Source organism: Oncorhynchus masou, chromosome 13, assembly GCF_036934945.1.
Source record: "Oncorhynchus masou masou isolate Uvic2021 chromosome 13, UVic_Omas_1.1, whole genome shotgun sequence".
Lineage (NCBI taxonomy): Eukaryota > Metazoa > Chordata > Actinopteri > Salmoniformes > Salmonidae > Oncorhynchus > Oncorhynchus masou.
In genome coordinates this window covers 37,604,994-37,625,405 of record NC_088224.1, presented here as the reverse complement: position 1 = coordinate 37,625,405, position 20,412 = coordinate 37,604,994, and the positions used below count along the sequence as shown (strand labels likewise).

General features: G+C 42.8%; 1 protein-coding gene across 1 annotated transcript in view; it reads right to left on the bottom strand.

Moving 5' to 3' along the window:
- LOC135552241 (protein capicua homolog) overlaps window positions 1-17,652 on the bottom strand; it is a 48,671-nt gene extending 31,019 nt beyond the window's left edge. Inside the window, 3 exon segments of the mRNA XM_064983743.1 lie at window positions 10,294-10,908; window positions 10,911-14,225; window positions 17,472-17,652. Of these exon segments, the coding sequence (XP_064839815.1) occupies window positions 10,294-10,908; window positions 10,911-14,064 (3,769 nt within the window). The 5' untranslated portion in view covers window positions 14,065-14,225; window positions 17,472-17,652.
- Window positions 17,653-20,412: the final 2,760 nt, after the last annotated feature.

The window sequence follows — 20,412 nt, the reverse complement described above, 5'->3', positions numbered from 1 at the left end:
TAACCCCTTTACACCTCTATATACTAACTCTATATACTAACCCCTATACATCTCTATATACTAATCTCTATACACCTTTATATACTAACCCACATACACCTCTATATACTAACCCCTATTTACGTCTATATACTAACCCCTATACACCTCTATATACTAACCCCTATACAACTCTATAGACATCTATATACTAACCCCTATACACCTCTATATACAAACCCCTATACACATCTATATACTAATCCCTATACACCATGATATACTAACCTCTATATACTAACCCCTATACAACTCTATATACTAACCCCCAAACAGCTCATATACTAACCCCTATACACCTCCATAGACCTCTATATACTAAACCCTATACACCTCTATATACTAACCACTATACAACTCAATACTATACTAACACTATTCAACTCTATACATTAACCCCTACACACCTCTATATACTAACCTCTATACACTTCTATATACTAACCCCTACACACCTCTATATACTAACCCCTATACACCTCTATATACTAACCCCTATACACCTCCATATACTAACCTCTATAGGCCGCTATATACTAACCCCTATACACCTCTATTAACTAACCCCTATACACCTCTATATACTAACCCATATACACCTCTATTAACTAACCCCTATACACCTCTATATACTAACCCCTATACACCTCTCTATACTAACCCCTATACACCTCTATATACTAACCCCTATACACCTCTATATACTAACCCCTATATACCTCTATATACTAACCCCTATGCATCTCTATATACTAACCCCTATACACCTACATATACTAACCTCTATACACATCTATATACTAACCCCTATTCACATCTATATACTAACCGCTATACATCACTATATACTAACCCCTATACACCTCTATAGACCTCTATATACTAACCCCTATACACCTCTATATACTAACCACTATACACCTCTATATACTAACCCCTTTACACCTCTATATACTAACTCTATATACTAACCCCTATACATCTCTATATACTAATCTCTATACACCTCTATATACTAACCCACATACACCTCTATATACTAACCCCTATTTACCTCTATATACTAACCCCTATACACCTCTATATACTAACCACTATACACCTCTATATACTAACCCCTTTACACCTCTATATACTAACTCTAAATACTAACCCCTATACACCTCTATATACTAACCCCTATACACCTCCATATACTAACCTCTATAGACCGCTATATACTAACCCCTATACACCTCTATTAACTAACCCCTGTACACCTCTATATACTAACCCATATACACCTCTATTAACTAACCCCTATACACCTCTATATACTAACCCCTATACACCGCTATATACTAACCCCTATACACCTCTATATACTAACCCCTATACACCTCTATATACTAACCTCTATACACCCCTATATACTAACCCCTAAACACCTCTATATACTAACCCCTATACACCTCTATATACTAACCGCTATACAACTCTCTATACTAACCCCCATACACCTCTCTATACTAACCCCAATACACCTCTATATACTAACCCCAATATACCTCTATATACTAACCCCTATACATCTCTATATACTAACCCCTATACACCTACATATACTAACCTCTATACACCTCTATATACTAACCCCTATTCACCTCTATATACTAACCCCTATACACCTCTATATACTAACCCCTATACACCTCTATATACTAACCACCATACATCTCTATATACTAACCTCTATAGACCTCTATATACTAACCCCTATACACCTACATATACTAACCTCTATACACATCTATATACTAACCCCTATTCACCTCTATATACTAACCGCTATACATCACTATATACTAACCCCTATACACCTCTATAGACCTCTATATACTAACCACTATACTCCTCTATATACTAACCACTATACACCTCTATATACTAACCCCTTTACACCTCTATATACTAACTCTATATACTAACCCCTATACATCTCTATATACTAATCTCTATACACCTTTATATACTAACCCACATACACCTCTATATACTAACCCCTATTTACGTCTATATACTAACCCCTATACACCTCTATATACTAACCCCTATACAACTCTATAGACGCCTATATACTAACCCCTATACACCTCTATATACAAACCCCTATACACCTCTATATACTAATCCCTATACATCTCTATATACTAACCCCTATACACCTACATATAATAACCTCTATACACCTCTATATACTAACCCCTATACACCTCTATACACTAACACTATACACCTCTATACATTAACCCCAAAAAACCTCTATATACTAACCACTATACACCTCTATATACTAACCCCTATACACCTCTATATACTAACCACCATACATCTCTATATACTAACCTCTATAGACCTCTATATACTAACCCCTAAACACCTCTATATACTAACCGCTATACATCACTATATACTAACCCCTATACACCTCTATAGACCTCTATATACTAACCCCTATACACCTCTATATACTAACCACTATACACCTCTATATACTAATCCCTATACATCTCTATATACTAACCCCTATACACCTACATATACTAACCTCTATACACCTCTATATACTAACCCCTATACACCTCTATATACTAACCACCATACATCTCTATATACTAACCTCTATAGACCTCTATATACTAACCCCTAAACACCTCTATATACTAACCCCTATATACCTCTATATACTAACCCCTATATACCTCTATATACTAACCCCTATACATCTCTATATACTAACCCCTATACACCTACATATACTAACCTCTATACACATCTATATACTAACCCCTATTCACCTCTATATACTAACCGCTATACATCACTATATACTAACCCCTATACACCTCTATAGACCTCTATATACTAACCACTATACTCCTCTATATACTAACCCCTATACACCTCTATATACAAACCCCTATACACCTCTATATACTAATCCCTATACACCATGTTATACTAACCTCTATATACTAACCCCTATACACCTATATATACTAACCCCTATACAACTCTATATACTAACCCCGAAACAGCTCGTATACTAACCCCTATACACCTCTATATACTAAACCCTATACAACTCAATACTATACTAACACTATTCAACTCTATACATTAACCCCTACACACCTCTATATACTAACCTCTATACACTTCTATATACTAACCCCTACACACCTCTATATACTAACCCCTATACACCTCTATATACTAACCCCTATACACCTCCATATACTAACCTCTATAGGCCGCTATATACTAACCCCTATACACCTCTATTAACTAACCCCTATACACCTATATATACTAACCCATATACACCTCTATTAACTAACCCCTATACACCTCTATATACTAACCCCTATACACCTCTATACTAACCCCTATACACCTCTATATACTAACCCCTATACACCTCTATATACTAACCCCTATATACCTCTATATACTAACCCCTATGCATCTCTATATACTAACCCCTATACACCTACATATACTAACCTCTATACACATCTATATACTAACCCCTATTCACATCTATATACTAACCGCTATACATCACTATATACTAACCCCTATACACCTCTATAGACCTCTATATACTAACCCCTATACACCTCTATATACTAACCACTATACACCTCTATATACTAACCCCTTTACACCTCTATATACTAACTCTATATACTAACCCCTATACATCTCTATATACTAATCTCTATACACCTCTATATACTAACCCACATACACCTCTATATACTAACCCCTATTTACCTCTATATACTAACCCCTATACACCTCTATATACTAACCACTATACACCTCTATATACTAACCCCTTTACACCTCTATATACTAACTCTAAATACTAACCCCTATACACCTCCATATACTAACCTCTATAGACCGCTATATACTAACCCCTATACACCTCTATTAACTAACCCCTATACACCTCTATATACTAACCCATATACACCTCTATTAACTAACCCCTATACACCTCTATATACTAACCCCTATACACCGCTATATACTAACCCCTATACACCTCTATATACTAACCCCTATACACCTCTATATACTAACCTCTATACACCCCTATATACTAACCCCTAAACACCTCTATATACTAACCCCTATACACCTCTATATACTAACCGCTATATATCTCTCTATACTAACCCCTATACACCTCTCTATACTAACCCCAATAAACCTCTATATACTAACCCCAATATACCTTTATATACTAACCCCTATACATCTCTATATACTAACCCCTATACACCTACATATACTAACCTCTATACACCTCTATATACTAACCACTATTCACCTCTATATACTAACCCCTATACACCTCTATATACTAACCCCTATACACCTCTATATACTAACCACCATACATCTCTATATACTAACCTCTATAGACCTCTATATACTAACCTCTATACACCTCTCTATACAAACCCCTATACACCTCTATATACTAACTCCTATATACCTCTATATACTAACCCCTATACATCTCTATATACTAACCCCTATACACCTACATATACTAACCCCTATTCACCTCTATATACTAACCGCTATACATCACTATATACTAACCCCTATACACCTCTATAGACCTCTATATATTAACCACTATACTCCTCTATATACTAACCACTATACACCTCTATATACTAACCCCTTTACACCTCTGTATACTAACTCTATATACTAACCCCTATACATCTCTATATACTAATCTCTATACACCTTTATATACTAACCCACATACACCTCTATATACTAACCCCTATTTACGTCTATATAGTAACCCCTATACACCTCTATATACTAACCTCTATACAACTCTATAGACGTCCATATACTAACCCCTATACACCTCTATATACAAACCCCTATACACCTCTATATACTAATCCCTATACATCTCTATATACTAACCCCTATACACCTACATATACTAACCTCTATACACCTCTATATACTAACCCCTATACACCTCTATACACTAACACTATACACCTCTATACATTAACCCCAAAAAACCTCTATATACTAACCACTATACACCTCTATATACTAACCCCTATACACCTCTATATACTAACCACCATACATCTCTATATACTAACCTCTATAGACCTCTATATACTAACCCCTATACACCTCTATATACTAACCCATATATACCTCTATATACTAACCCCTATATACCTCTATATACTAACCCCTATACATCTCTATATACTAACCCCTATACACCTACATATACTAACCTCTATACACATCTATATACTAACCCCTATTCACCTCTATATACTAACCGCTATACATCACTATATACTAACCCCTATACACCTCTATAGACCTCTATATACTAACCCCTATACACCTCTATATACTAACCACTATACACCTCTATATACTAACCCCTTTACACCTCTATATACTAACTCTATATACTAACCCACATACACCTCTATATACTAACCGCTATTTAAGTCTATATACTAACCCCTATATACTAACCCCTATACAACTCTATAGACGTCTATATACTAACCCCTATACACCTCTATATTCAAACCCCTATACACCTCTATATACTAATCCCTATACACAATGTTATACTAACCTCTATATACTAACCCCTATACACCTATATATACTAACCCCTATACAACTCTATATACTAACCCCGATACAGCTCATATACTAACCCCTATACACCTCCATAGACCTCTATATACTAAACCCTATACACCTCTATATAGTAACCCCTATACACCTCTCTATACTAACCCCTATACACCTCTATATACTAACCCCTATATACCTCTATATACTAACCCCTATACATCTCTATATACTAACCCCTATACACCTACATATACTAACCTCTATACGCCTCTATATACTAACCCCTATTCACCTCTATATACTAACCCTATACACCTCTATACACTAACACTATACACCTCTATACATTAACCCCTACACACCTCTATATACTAACCCCTATACACCTCTATATACTAATCTCTATACACCTTTATATACTAACCCACATACACCTCTATATACGTCTATATACTAACCCCTATACACCTCTATATACTAACCCCTATACAACTCTATAGACGTCTATATACTAACCCCTATACAACTCTATAGACGTCTATATACTAACTCCTATACACATCTATATACTAATCCCTATACACCTCTATATACTAACCCCTATACAACTATATATACTAACCCCTATACACCTCTATATACTAACTCCTATACACCTCTATACACTAACCCCTATTCACCTCTATATGCTAACCCCTATACATCTCTATATACTAACCCCTATACACCTCTAAAGACCTCTATATACTAACCCCTATACACCTCTATATACTAACCCTATACATCTCTATACATTAACCCCTGCACACCTCTATATACTAATCCCTATACACCTCTATATACTAACTGCTATACACCACTATATACTAACCCCTATACACCTCTATATACTAACTCTATATACTAACCCCTATACACCTCTATATACTAATCTCTATACACCTTTATATACTAACCCCTATACACCTCTATATAATAACCCCTATACACCTCTATACACCTCTATATACTAACCCCTATTCACCTCTATATACTAACCCCTATACACCTCTATATACTAACCCCTATACAACTCTATAGACATCTATATACTAACCCCTATACACCTCTATACTACCCCCTATACACCTCTATATACTAACCCCTATACATCTCTATATACTAATCTCTTTACACCTTTATATACTAACCCACATACACCTCTATATACTAACCCCTATACACCTCTATATACTAACCCCTATACAACTCTATAGACGTCTATATACTAACCCCTATACACCTCTATATACAAACCCCTATACACCTCTATATACTAATCCCTATACACCATGATATACTAACCTCTATATACTAACCCCTATACACCTATATATACTAACCCCTATACAACTCTATATACTAACCCCGATACAGCACGTATACTAACCCCTATACACCTCCATAGACCTCTATATACTAAACCCTATACACCTCTATATACTAACCACTATACACCTCTATATACTAACCCTATTCACCTCTATACATTAACCCCTACACACATCTATATACTAACCCCTATACACTTCTATATACTAACCCCTACACACCTCTATATACTAACCCCTATAAACCTCTATATACTAACCTCTATACACCTCTATATACTAACATCTATACACCTCTATATACTAACCCCTATACACCTCTATATACCAACCCCTATACAACTCCATAGACCTCTATATACTAACCCCTATACACCTCTATATACTAACCACTATACACCTCTCTATACTAACTCCTATACACCTCTCTATACTAACCCCTATACACCTCTATATACTAACCCCTATATACCTCTATATACTAACCCCTATACACCTACATATACTAACCTCTATACGACTCTATATACTAACCCCTATTCTCCTCTATATACTAACCCCTATACACCTCTATATACTAACCCCTATACACCTCTATACACTAACACTATACACCTCTATACATTAACCCCTACACACCTCTATATACTAACCCCTATACACCTCTATATACTAACCCCTATACACCTCTATATACTAACCCCTATACATCTCTATATACTAACCTCTATAGACCTCTATATACTAACCCCTATACACCTCTCTATACTAACCCCTATACACCTCTATATACTAACCCCTATATACCTCTATATACTAACCCCTATACATCTCTATACTACCCCCTATACACCTCTATATACTAACCCCTATTCACCTCTATATACTAACCCCTATACACCTCTATATACTAACCCCTATACAACTCTATAGACATCTATATACTAACCCCTATACACCTCTATACTACCCCCTATACACCTCTATATACTAACCCCTATACATCTCTATATACTAATCTCTTTACACCTTTATATACTAACCCACATACACCTCTATATACTAACCCCTATACACCTCTATATACTAACCCCTATACAACTCTATAGACGTCTATATACTAACCCCTATACACCTCTATATACAAACCCCTATACACCTCTATATACTAATCCCTATACACCATGATATACTAACCTCTATATACTAACCCCTATACACCTATATATACTAACCCCTATACAACTCTATATACTAACCCCGATACAGCACGTATACTAACCCCTATACACCTCCATAGACCTCTATATACTAAACCCTATACACCTCTATATACTAACCACTATACACCTCTATATACTAACCCTATTCACCTCTATACATTAACCCCTACACACATCTATATACTAACCCCTATACACTTCTATATACTAACCCCTACACACCTCTATATACTAACCCCTATACACCTCTATATACTAACCCCTTTACACCTTTATATACTAACCCACATACACCTCTATATACTAACCCCTATTTACGTCTATATACTAACCCCTATACACCTCTATATACTAACCCCTATACAACTCTATAGACGTCTATATACTAACCCATATACACCTCTATATACAAACCCCTATACACCTCTATATACAAACCCCTATACACTTCTATATACTAATCCCTATACACCATGATATACTAACCTCTATATACTAACCCCTATACACCTATATATACTAACCCCGATACAGCTCGTATACTAACCCCTATACACCTCCATAGACCTCTATATACTAAACCCTATACACCTCTATATACTAACCACTATACACCTCTATATACTAACCCTATTCACCTCTATACATTAACCCCTACACACCTCTATATACTAACCCCTATACACTTCTATATACTAACCCCTACACAGCTCTATATACTAACCCCTATAAACCTCTATATACTAACCTCTATACACCTCTATATACTAACATCTATTTACCTCTATATACTAACCCCTATACACCTCTATATACTAACCCCTATACAACTCTATAGACCTCTATATACTAACCCCTATACACCTCTATATACTAACCCCTATACACCTCTATGTACTAATCCCTATACACCTCTATATACTAACCTCTAGATACTAACCCCTATACACCTCTATATACTAACCCCTATACAACTCTATATACTAACCCCGATACACCTCGTATACTAACCCCTATACACCTCTATATACTAACCCCTATACACCTCTATAGACCTCTATATACTAACCCCTATATACCTCTCTATACTAACCCCTATACACCTCTATATACGAACACCTATACAGCTCTATAGACCTCTATATACTAACCCCTATACACCTCTATATACTACCTCTATATACTAACCCCTATACACATCTATATACTAATCCATATACACCTCTATATACTATACACCTCTATATACTAACTCCTATACACCTCTATATACTAACCCCTATACGCCTCTATATACTTACCCCTATACACCTCGATATACTAACCTCTATACACTAACCCCTATTCACCTCTATATGCTAACCCCTATACACCTCTATATCCTAACCCCTATACACCTCTATAGACCTCTATATACTAACCCCTATACACCTTCATATACTAACCACTATACACCTCTATATACTAACCCTATACACCTCTATACATTAACCCCTGCACACCTCTATATACTAACCCCTATACACCTCTATATACTAACTGCTATACACCACTATATACTAACCCCTATACACCTCTATATACTAACTCTATATACTAACCCCTATACACCTCTATATACTAATCTCTATACACCTTTATATACTAACCCCTATACACCTCTACATACTAACCCCTATACACCTCTATACACCTCTATATACTAACCCCTATTCACCTCTATATACTAACCCCTATTCACCTCTATATACTAACCCCTATACACCTATACAACTCTATAGACATCTATATACTAACCCCTATACACCTCTATATACTAACCCCTATACACCTCTATATACTAACCCCTATACACCTCTATATACTAACCCCTATACATCTCTATATACTAACCCCTATCCTATACACCTCTATATACTAACCCATATACACCCCAATAACAATTGTTGTCTTACCTGTCCCGGGTCGTCCAATGATGATGTCCTTGCGGGGTGCAGGGTGAGGGGACTCGGCTGGTAGGATGAGGGGCAGCAGGGCGGTTGGAGAGGGGTGGCAGGCTACCGGCTGGGGCAATGCCCCTCCAATGGCGTCCTGGTGCCCGCCGGGCTTCCTCTCCCACTCCCTACCTCCTGATCCAGAGCTGGAGAGGGCGGAGCCAGTCGAGGAGATGGAGGCGGAGCCACCACTGAGGGTGGGGCTGGAGTGGGCAGGGTGTCCGGCGACGGCTGGGGTCAGGGACTGGGAGGAGGTTACAAGGACAAGGGTGGAGGCGGGGTTTCGCAGGAGGACTGCGCCATTGGTGGCGGCGCCGTTGATGGGCACGGGTGCTTGGAGGCCGGTGGCAAGGTGCAGGGGCTGGCTGTGCTCTCTGGAGGAGCGGCCTCCTCCTCCCCTCCTCACCAGGGGTCCATCTGTGAACTTGGCCAGGGGGACGTCGGGGTTCCGCACGATGACGGGGGAGTCTCGCAGGGGCACGACGCGGCGGGGACTGGGGTCCTGGGGAAGGGGGGAGGGAGGGGTTGGAGACACCAGCATTGGCGGGGGGGTGGAGGCGGCGGAGGACGGGGGCGGCTGGTGGTGCTCCGGGGCCGGGGGAAGGAGAGGGAGGAGGGGGTGGTGGGCTGGCTCTGAGGAGAGAGCACCCTGAAGGCGGCTGGGCTTAGGCCTATATTCTCCCCTAACTGCTGGTCGGGCTTGGAGTAATCCTGGGCAGAGAGGGGCAGCGGCGGAGGAAGGGCATCAAGTTTCCGCTTGCTGGGGCTCATGGGCACAGTGAAGGTGAGGTTGGTCTGGAAGGTGGGTACGATGCCCGACAGGTGGCGCTCGCGCTCCGAGCCCGGCGTACCCACCTTAGTGCCGCTCAGGTGGCGGTGGCGGCGAGGGGTGAGCGAAGGCGGCGCCGTGATGGGGCTGAAGGTGGCCGGGCGAAAGACGAAAAGCGGGGAAGGCGAGGGCGACGGCGTGGGCGAGAAGGGCGACTGGTTGGAGATGGGAGAGAAGGAAGGCGTGCCCGAGCGGGAGCTGCCCAGAGATACCAGCATTGTGGCCGCCTCGCACTCATCAAAGTCGAAGCGTGATAAGTCCTGGGGCAGGAGCGAGGGCAGGACCAGGCGGGGTCGTGAATCCCCTCCCCTACTGCTCGCTTCGCTGCTGTCTCGCGACGTGTTGTCCCAATCGAACTCTGAACTGGTCCGGCCGCCGCCCAGCCTCAGGTCTGACGGGGTTAGGGTGCCCGTACTGCTGGCCCCGCCACGGTCTCTGCCCCCTCCGCTGGCCTCCATCTCTTTAGTTCTCATGGAGAGATGACGCGAGCAGTAGCCTCTTCTCTGGGACTCCTTAGAGCAGCCCTCTCTGGAGCACAGCCTCCTCCACTGCTTGCCGTTGAACTTCTTGCGGATGCCCGTGGGGGTACACACCACGTCGCCCTTCTTGTACTTCTGCTGGGCCGCCGTGAGCGGGGTGCGGGAGCGCGACGAGGAAGTCGAACCCGAGCACGAGCCTCCACCCCCTCCAGATGCGCCGTGGGAGTTGGAGTTTGAAGAGGGCGGCTTATCCAGGGAGCCGCGGGAGGATGAGGAGGACAGAGGAGGGAGCTGAGGGGTGGCGATGACGGCCGCCCCCGCTGCCAGCGCTCCCGACTCAAGCCCCAGTAGCACCGTGGGGGAGGGAGGGGGGTGAGGGTTGAGGGCCAGGTGGGGGCCCACCAGCGGGGTGCCTCCGAGGCTCCGGACCACGGACAGGTGGGGGCTGAGGTAGCCCGGGGGCGGCTTGGAGAGTATGTGCCTGTGTTGGGACACCGCCAGTGTGCCTGTGTTGACCGCCCCCCCCGCCGCCCCCATGGGCACCATGCTGAAGTGGGACACCTCTATGTCCTCCTCGGGGGTCAGGGGCATGAAGTGGTGGTGCTGCTTGGCCCTCTCTCGGTTATCTCTCTCTTGTTTCCTCTGGAGCTCCCGCTCTCTCTCCACCAGGTCCTTCTCTCGCTCCCAGTCTCTTCCGGGCACCAGACTCAGCACCGAGGCGGGGGTGACGGGGGAGCTGACAGTGGAGGAAGACGAGGAGGCGGGGGCCGTTCCAGGGTATGAAAGCCTCCCCAACACGGACCCAGCAACAGTCGCGCTGAGCCCCATCCCACGGCTGAGGCGACACAGCTCCTGCTCCACCTCTATCTCATCCCTGTCCTCTTTCTCTCTCTCCCTCTCTCTCCCTCTCTTGGCGGCGGCATCGCTTTCCTCTCGCCCCCCTCCGCAGGGTCCCAGGTCCAGGTCCCAGGGGGGCACCAGCAGGCGGAGGCTCTGACGGGACACCCACACAGCGGTCGGAGTGCCCACCCTGCCATCCCCTTCCTCATCCCCTGGGGGCACTCTATCCTCTAACAACACTCTATAGGGGTAGGACACAGCCGGGTGGGAGTCCACCTGGGTGACCAGGCCCTCTCGGTACCACTGGCGCTGGGCCTCTGTGGTGCCGCCGTCCTCGTTGCCTCCGAAGGGCACGCACACAGGGGTGCCGATGGGGACGGCTTGGGAGCCGGGCGGCGGGGCGTCCATGATAATGTCCACGGGTCCCTGGGCGCCCTCACGGAATGGGTAGCGGTAAAGCTCCTTCTCGCCGTTCAGCTGCACCTCCAGGCTGCCGTGCTCGCCGCTCACCCGCCGCACCACACCCGCTCTGAACACTGAGTCCATGCTCTCCCTACCCCCTCCTCTGTTCTCCTCTTCCCCCTTTCCAGTCCTCCTCCGAGCCTGCCTGGCTAGCACCCGCTGGTTCTTTAGACCTTTGGCCAGGGCGTCGGCTAGCGCGTCCGACAGGCTCTGTGGGGTCGGAGTTTGCGGGGTGCTACGTTGCACCAGGGCCAGGGTGTGTGCTTCGGGGGTGGGGTTGGCGTGGTGAGAGTTGGAGCGGTGTGGCTCGCTCACGTCCAGGTCGTGTTCGCTGGCCGTGTCTGTAGAGGAGCAGCGGACAGGGCTGGGGGAGATTTCTCTGCCTCCCTCTGGGCCTCTCCTGTCTCTGTCCCCTGTGGGAGGGGGTCCAGGTGTGTTGTCCCTGTCCTGTGGTGGAGCTATAGTGGTAATGTAGTCCTCCACTGGTCTCCTGGTCTGACTGTTGACATCAGTGAGCGAACCGCCCTCCCTCGCCACCGGCCTGGGCCCCGAAGATAAGCTCGACAACTGACTTCCGGCGTTACTGTCACTGTGAGCACTATTTCTGTTCAATGGAGGCGCACCGGTGTTGCCGGGGCTTCCGTGGTTGGCGGCGGCAGCGGCGGCGGCAGCACAGTGCTCAGAGGTGTACTTCTTCTTGGGGACGCGGGCCTTGAAGGTGGCCGTCTTGCGGTTGGACGAGGGGTTGGGGCTGTTGGCAGCGCTGGTGGCGCTGCTGCTGCTGTCTGTGCTGTGGGCGCTCAGCGATTTGACGCTCCCCGGGCGGGAGTCCTCCGACTTCCCAGGGAGGGGCACTGCTGCTGCGGCCGCTGTCTCTGGGACCCGGGGCCCCTCTCTGTGGCCCTCCCTCTCTGGCGTGGTCATCGTTGTGAGTGTCACCGACTCCTCCTGAGAAGACTCTGAGTGAGATGAGGTTTGGGGTGAGGTCTGACTTTTGGGTGATCGGTCTCTGTTCTCGTCCGAGTCTCTTTTCTCTCCACTGTCTCCTGTCCCCCGTCTCTTCCCCCCTTTGGCTCGGGTCGACGGAGGCGAGCGCCTTCCTTGCTTTTTAATCGGCTTCATCTCTGCATTGGGAGTTTTCTTGACTATTTACAGTGGCTTAATTTTCCAGAATCTTTGTTCCACTCTCCTCCCTCTATTTCCCTGCTCTTCCAGCTCCTCTCTCTCTTCTCCCGCCCTTTCCTCTTTCTGTTTCTCCAGCTCTTTCCACCTTATTCCAGACCCTGAAACAGAGCAGAGCGTAACAAGGGATGGATTATTCATGTGGCGAATGCATTGTGACATTATACAAATCCTATTCACCAGGTAAGGTAGCGGTGGGGAGAAGTGGTCGTCAAAGAAGAACTGGGCCCAGTTTGACCAAATAATTTCAAATACAGACCTATTCTATAAAGCCATGTATTTTGTGTCCTTGGTAATGCATTCATTATTGACATGAACGATGTATCGTTCAACTCAAGAAGTAATGGGTATTACCATTTTATTACAAAATCATTTCACATGAATTTCACTGAGTGTACAAAATATTAGGGAAAACGTTACATAGACTGACCACGTTACATAGACTGACCACATTACATAGACTGACAATGTGTGTGCCATTCAGAGGGTGAATGGGCAAGAGAAAAGATTTAAGTATCACATATAATTATACACATAACACTGTGTGAATACAAATGAAACCATAATGAAGCAATCTTATATAGTGTGTAAAGTAATATAACAATATAGCAGAATAGTGGCGAGCACATTTGGAAGTGCTTGTCCAGACAAGTCTGCACCCACACACACACACACACACACACACACACACACACAGAGGCACACAGACACACTCTCTCTATCTCTCTCTCTCTGGTTTCTTGGCTATAACAGTTGAGGAGGGGGAATTCCTTCTTGTTCACTCGCATTTCTCTCTTTCTCTTACTCACTCGTTCTTTCTCTCTCTCTCTGGTTCTCGGTGGTGACCTTCATCTATTTCGTAGCTGAACCAATCCGCCCCTACAATCCACACTTCCTGTCATGGACCATTACCTAACTTCCTGCTACTTCATTATCCTCTCTCTGTAGCCCTCTCTTTCTCCTTAGATTTCATACCAACAACCACTCTCTCATTTAGAGGCATTTTTCACTGCCAGGGAAAACATCGATGTTGCTCGAATGCTGACAAATTTGGTTGACAGAGACGAACTGAAAACCAACAGGTTTGGTTTGGGTTTTCTATTGAAACAGGCAGCGCCATGTGTTGTAGGCCTATCATGCTTACATTCTGGGTCGTTTGTTCCAGCACACAGTTCCCGTCCGCCTCAGAGTTTCAGACAACACAACGCCGTGGTTCAACAAAAAGTCTATCTAATCCTCTAACAAAGCAGGACCAAAGACAAACATCATAGTCTAGACAAAATCATATTGTGGAGTATGAGTTTGCTTTCATCACGTTAGGATTGAATGCTGCATGTCATGGAGAAATGATATTTATTGAATATTAGGTTGTTACAATGTCATGTACGTCTAGTAATTTAATTATTTTTGCTGTACAGAACTCCAAGGTATCTATCTACTTGTAATGAGAAACTACAGACCTACGTTGTTGTGACCACAATACATGTAAACTGCTGTTTGATAATACACACAGTTACAAACCAGTACCTGTGTTATGCAAATTATATTTGGGAGACTTGCGATTGCTTTCAAAGAACTGTCACCATGAAGTCATTTGTTGCCTCACTTTTTTCAAGTTAGAAGTGTGCACATTGTTTACTCAATAGTGCACACCTGGCAAGTATGTGGGTGAGTGTCATAATTATAACAATTTTGATAAATGAAGGTACAACGCATTTCCCTTCTAAATGTATGAGCCTTATCCATTTATCAACATTGCATCAACGTTCACTCGGGCTCCAGAGTGGCACAGCTGTCTAAGGCACTGGATCTCAGTGCTAGAGGCGTCACTAGTTCGAATCCCTGGTTTGAATCCAGGCTGTTTCACAACCGGCCGTGATTGGGAGTCCCATAGGGAGGGCGTCGCGCAAATGGTCCAGCGTAGTCCGGGTTTGGCCGGTGTAGGCCGTCATTGTACATAAGAATTTGTTCTTAGTTAAATACAGGTTACAAATATATATTTTGCCCATACCTATGCTGTATAAACCCTAGCATGCTGAACTATTACCATGTTATAGCATTGTCATTGGTCACCGTTGGAGAACTTGTGGTAATATCCTATGTGAGCATAATGAAAATGTTCACATAACATCCCAATGTACACAGACGTCAATTCTACGTTGGTTAAACGTAATGTCATTTAAACGAAGTGGGGAAAAACGTTGATTCAACCGGTGTGTGCACAGTGGGATGAATTTCCACCTCTACAATTTCGATACATAACTATAAAACGATGAGAACTACTGGAGAATACTGACCTATAGTGCAACTACCGGAAAATTGACAAACTTCACTTAGGGCCTGCCTACCAAAGTACTTAGGCTGAATGTAGATCAAAAACAAGCAACAAGCCTAAACTGAAGTACTGTTAAATGCAAACGAATGCAAGAACGGCGGAACTGTTAGTTTTGCTGAATAGTAACGTTGCCGTGCGGTATATGTGTCAACGACTCTTATTGGTCGTAGTGCTTTTGCGATTACTATCAGCTTACTACACAACAGGGCCGTGAAGTCCAGTGACGCAGGTCTAACAACACAAGGCCGCTTAGCAAAATCTTCTTCGTGGAACATTTACACGGGACATTAAACACTTAAAGGCCTAGTAATTCCAAAATATGATACTGTGGAACAACTCATCAAAAGGTATTGACAAACAGATTTAGGCTTACTTAAATCGAACAATATGTCATGAACGTTACATCGTGCGACAGCAGCCAAAGTAATTATGCTGCGAATTCATTCGTGACAACCGTTGTCAAATGAGGACATTACTGGATGCAACTTAGGAACTAATTTACCGGCGAGTGTAAACTGCAACGTTGTACATTAAATTACAATAAAAAGTACAAAATTGTGGACACAACGCAGAAACGCGGCCCACAAGCCTGCAGGCGAAGGACAGATTCAAATAGACATTTTGTATCACGAATAGTAGCCTAGGTAGAGATAATAAAGCTAATAACTATGTGGGTGATGCAGATTGCTTCGATGTTTGCTTTCAATCGCAACCTAAGAAAAACACTTCTAGGAAGTCTCAGTCTTAATAATGGCAGTTATGGCGTTGAATATTTTCTGGGGGAAAAGTTTTAGGCTGACAATCCACCCGCACCGCTCCCTTTTCATTAAGTGTGGCATCCAAATCCTCTCTTTACTTCTCTCCGTAGAGTATTATAAAAAAAATGAATATATAATTGTATCAGTAGTTACAGAGCGTGCTTATTATTGGCAACGTCTACAACGTAGCAGGTCGACAAAGCAAAACAGGCTACTGCAGCGCTGCAGAAGAAAGATTTGTAGGTTTTACTCACCACAAAATTATTTTCAATGCAGATATTTATCGAGTCAGTAGCGAAATCGTCAGTAGGCCTATAGTCGGATATCCAGGGTTGACATTTAACAGACTGTCACATTATCTTTCTTCTGTAAAGCAACTTAAAGGAGGAAAAACTACTGACTGCTCTGTACATTCTACTCTACAGTCGCAAAATGGTGAATGAAGCCCAAAGCCTTGACACTAGTTCATCTAGCCAATCAGAGGACTCATTTGAGTACAGTAGCCAGTAGATTTCATCAATCCAAGGAACTACATGGCCATGTATATTTGATTGACACCGTGTTTAGTCGAATCGTGCTGTGGCAAAACACCAAACAGCTGTTTAGGACAGGGCTGCGGCATCCAATGGTGCTTTAGGGGAGGTCTGCTGACAGGGAGTAGGCGGGCGAATGGAATAAAAATAACACTCCTCACCAATCTACAAACGCATACAGCGGAGATAACAGTCCTATAAAAATTGGAATTTGGGACCTGATGTTCTTTAACGCTCGTGTTTTGCAGTTGTGGTAATATAAGGACATCTGTTGTAAAATAATAATAATTTAAAAAACATTTAACCTGTAGCTTACATGACCAGTATAGAAGAGGCAAGTGACGTTCAACCAGCAAGTAAATGGGGAGGGGAATGGGATAGAAAAAAGGTTTAGAGCTGTTTATTTTCGCTGATCAATGCGCTCAAGCAAGTGACATCGAAAACCTAGACATTATGAATGTCCATTTTTGCTATTTATTTCGAATATATGTTTTTTTAACCGTCGTTTTCCCCCTATTGTATCCTTTGATAGTTTAATTCTTCTCCTTTACATTAGCCAGTCTAGCCAATCACAGCGCTCTATATACTATCGTTGACGTCAGTGCGCGCTTTGTCCCGCCTCCCCATCCAACCGATAGACTGTAAAGCTAACGTCACCAAATCAATCTACGATTGGCCAAATGATAGAGGGTCTCTAGGCCAATGACCAAGTACTGTGATGAGGTCATCATGCTTGTTGCCATCAGCTGAGCCAAACAGGAAGGGTCCAGAGTAAATGAGTCTAAACCTAGGATTACTTTTCCTAAGCGAATGAGCCATATATATTCCTCTATAACATTTCATAATGATGATAGGTATCATGTTCGTGTGGATTGGTTTGTAGCAGTACAACACACTGTGCACTGTTTCCTGCATGTACAGATGGTGAACGGACTGGTCTTGGTCAACACTATAGTTCTGCTTACTGCGGCAATGAAGTGTGTTTGTCACGCACATACCATGTAGTTATAACATGTTAGGGTATTACGTAACTACAGAGCAGGTTCATACACACATACATGCATGCATAGATGCGCATACACACATGCCAAGCTCGTACACATATATGCGCATGCATAGGCCTACATACCAGGCTCATACACACACACACATACTGCACATGCACACACACACGCTGTACGTGCATGCACACACACACACACACACACACAGAAGGTGCACAGACATACATGCACACGCACACACACACACACAGACAGGGATATGCAAGCCGTTCCACGCCTTGATGGGTAGAGCACTGCAGTCTCTCAGCAGTCTGTGTTCATTCACAGTGTCGACGCATCATCAGAAATGTAGGACAACAGAATACGAGAGAAGTAACTTTGAGAAAGGATTTCGTAAGCAGGTGACATAGAGATGCAAACATCATACAGAATCTCTCGTTTTTGAATGAGCTCGTTGAGTAATCTGGTAACATTTTACCTACAGTAAAGCCTGCAGGTATAATGGTTTATAACTCTGAACAAAAACATTACAATAACTTATAATAAGGCGTATATTACTTCATACTATTTTAAAATAGTTCTAAAAAGCAATTTGTCAAAATTCATGATGTGATTATTATAAGGCTTTTACAAAGGGACTATGCGTGGGCATGACAAGTGCATTATAGCTGCATCATAACCCATTACACCTAATCCTGTTCTTATCTCAGAGCCCTTTTTAGGAGCATGATAAATACTCCATGTAGGAAAGCAAAAATCTTATATCCACATTACATAAACGCATACCTATGTGGGAACGCTCAATCCCTCTGTGACACTGGCTCACTGAGGATATCTGCATGGACAGAGAGGAGACAGCACACAGTAAACATGCACTGACACGCAACGCTGCTACTGTGGGCAGAGTTCAAGTGGTGAGTCTGGTCAGGTTTGAAAAGTAGCTCTCCCATTCACATGACACACTGGTAATGAATCCCGATCACAGGGATCTGGCTCACATGCTGACCAGGGCAATCTCTTTCCCTAAATACACAAACACACACACACACGCAAGCATACTCCTGCACACACGTATGCTCTCACACACACAATAGCTCTTGGGCTTTGAGTTTCTGTTTACAAAAGGGGCTTGATGCAGTCTGTGTCTCCAATTGGTTGCAAGGACCCTGGAATAAAAGTACTTTCACTGTAAATTGTACATAGAACATGCTTTGTACTCCAAGGTTAGGCTTACCTTGGGTCCATGCAACCAGCATCTTATGTTCAGAAAAGGATTATAATGGAGGTCTCCTCGAAAAATAGCAGAGAACAATATGTGTTGTAAACCAATGTAAACAAAGGCAAGGACAAGTGTACACTATGTAACCCATAATGCAATAAGCTGGAGTTCTATAGATGCATACCATCTGAAGCCTATAGACCTGCAACTTTATTTTACAGCACATAGTTGTATATTGACTACAAAATGTTAATTACATTTTAATAACCTTTGAATAACTTATTTGTTTCTGCTAATTATAAATAAATTATGTTAATGTTATGTAGTTACCGATTGTGTAGAATTATTTTTGAAAACTACCGTAAAAAAAAAAAAGTGCTACCATTCTATCAACTAGTTTCCTCAATCACAGAAATGTTCTGTCAAATAAATAATTTAA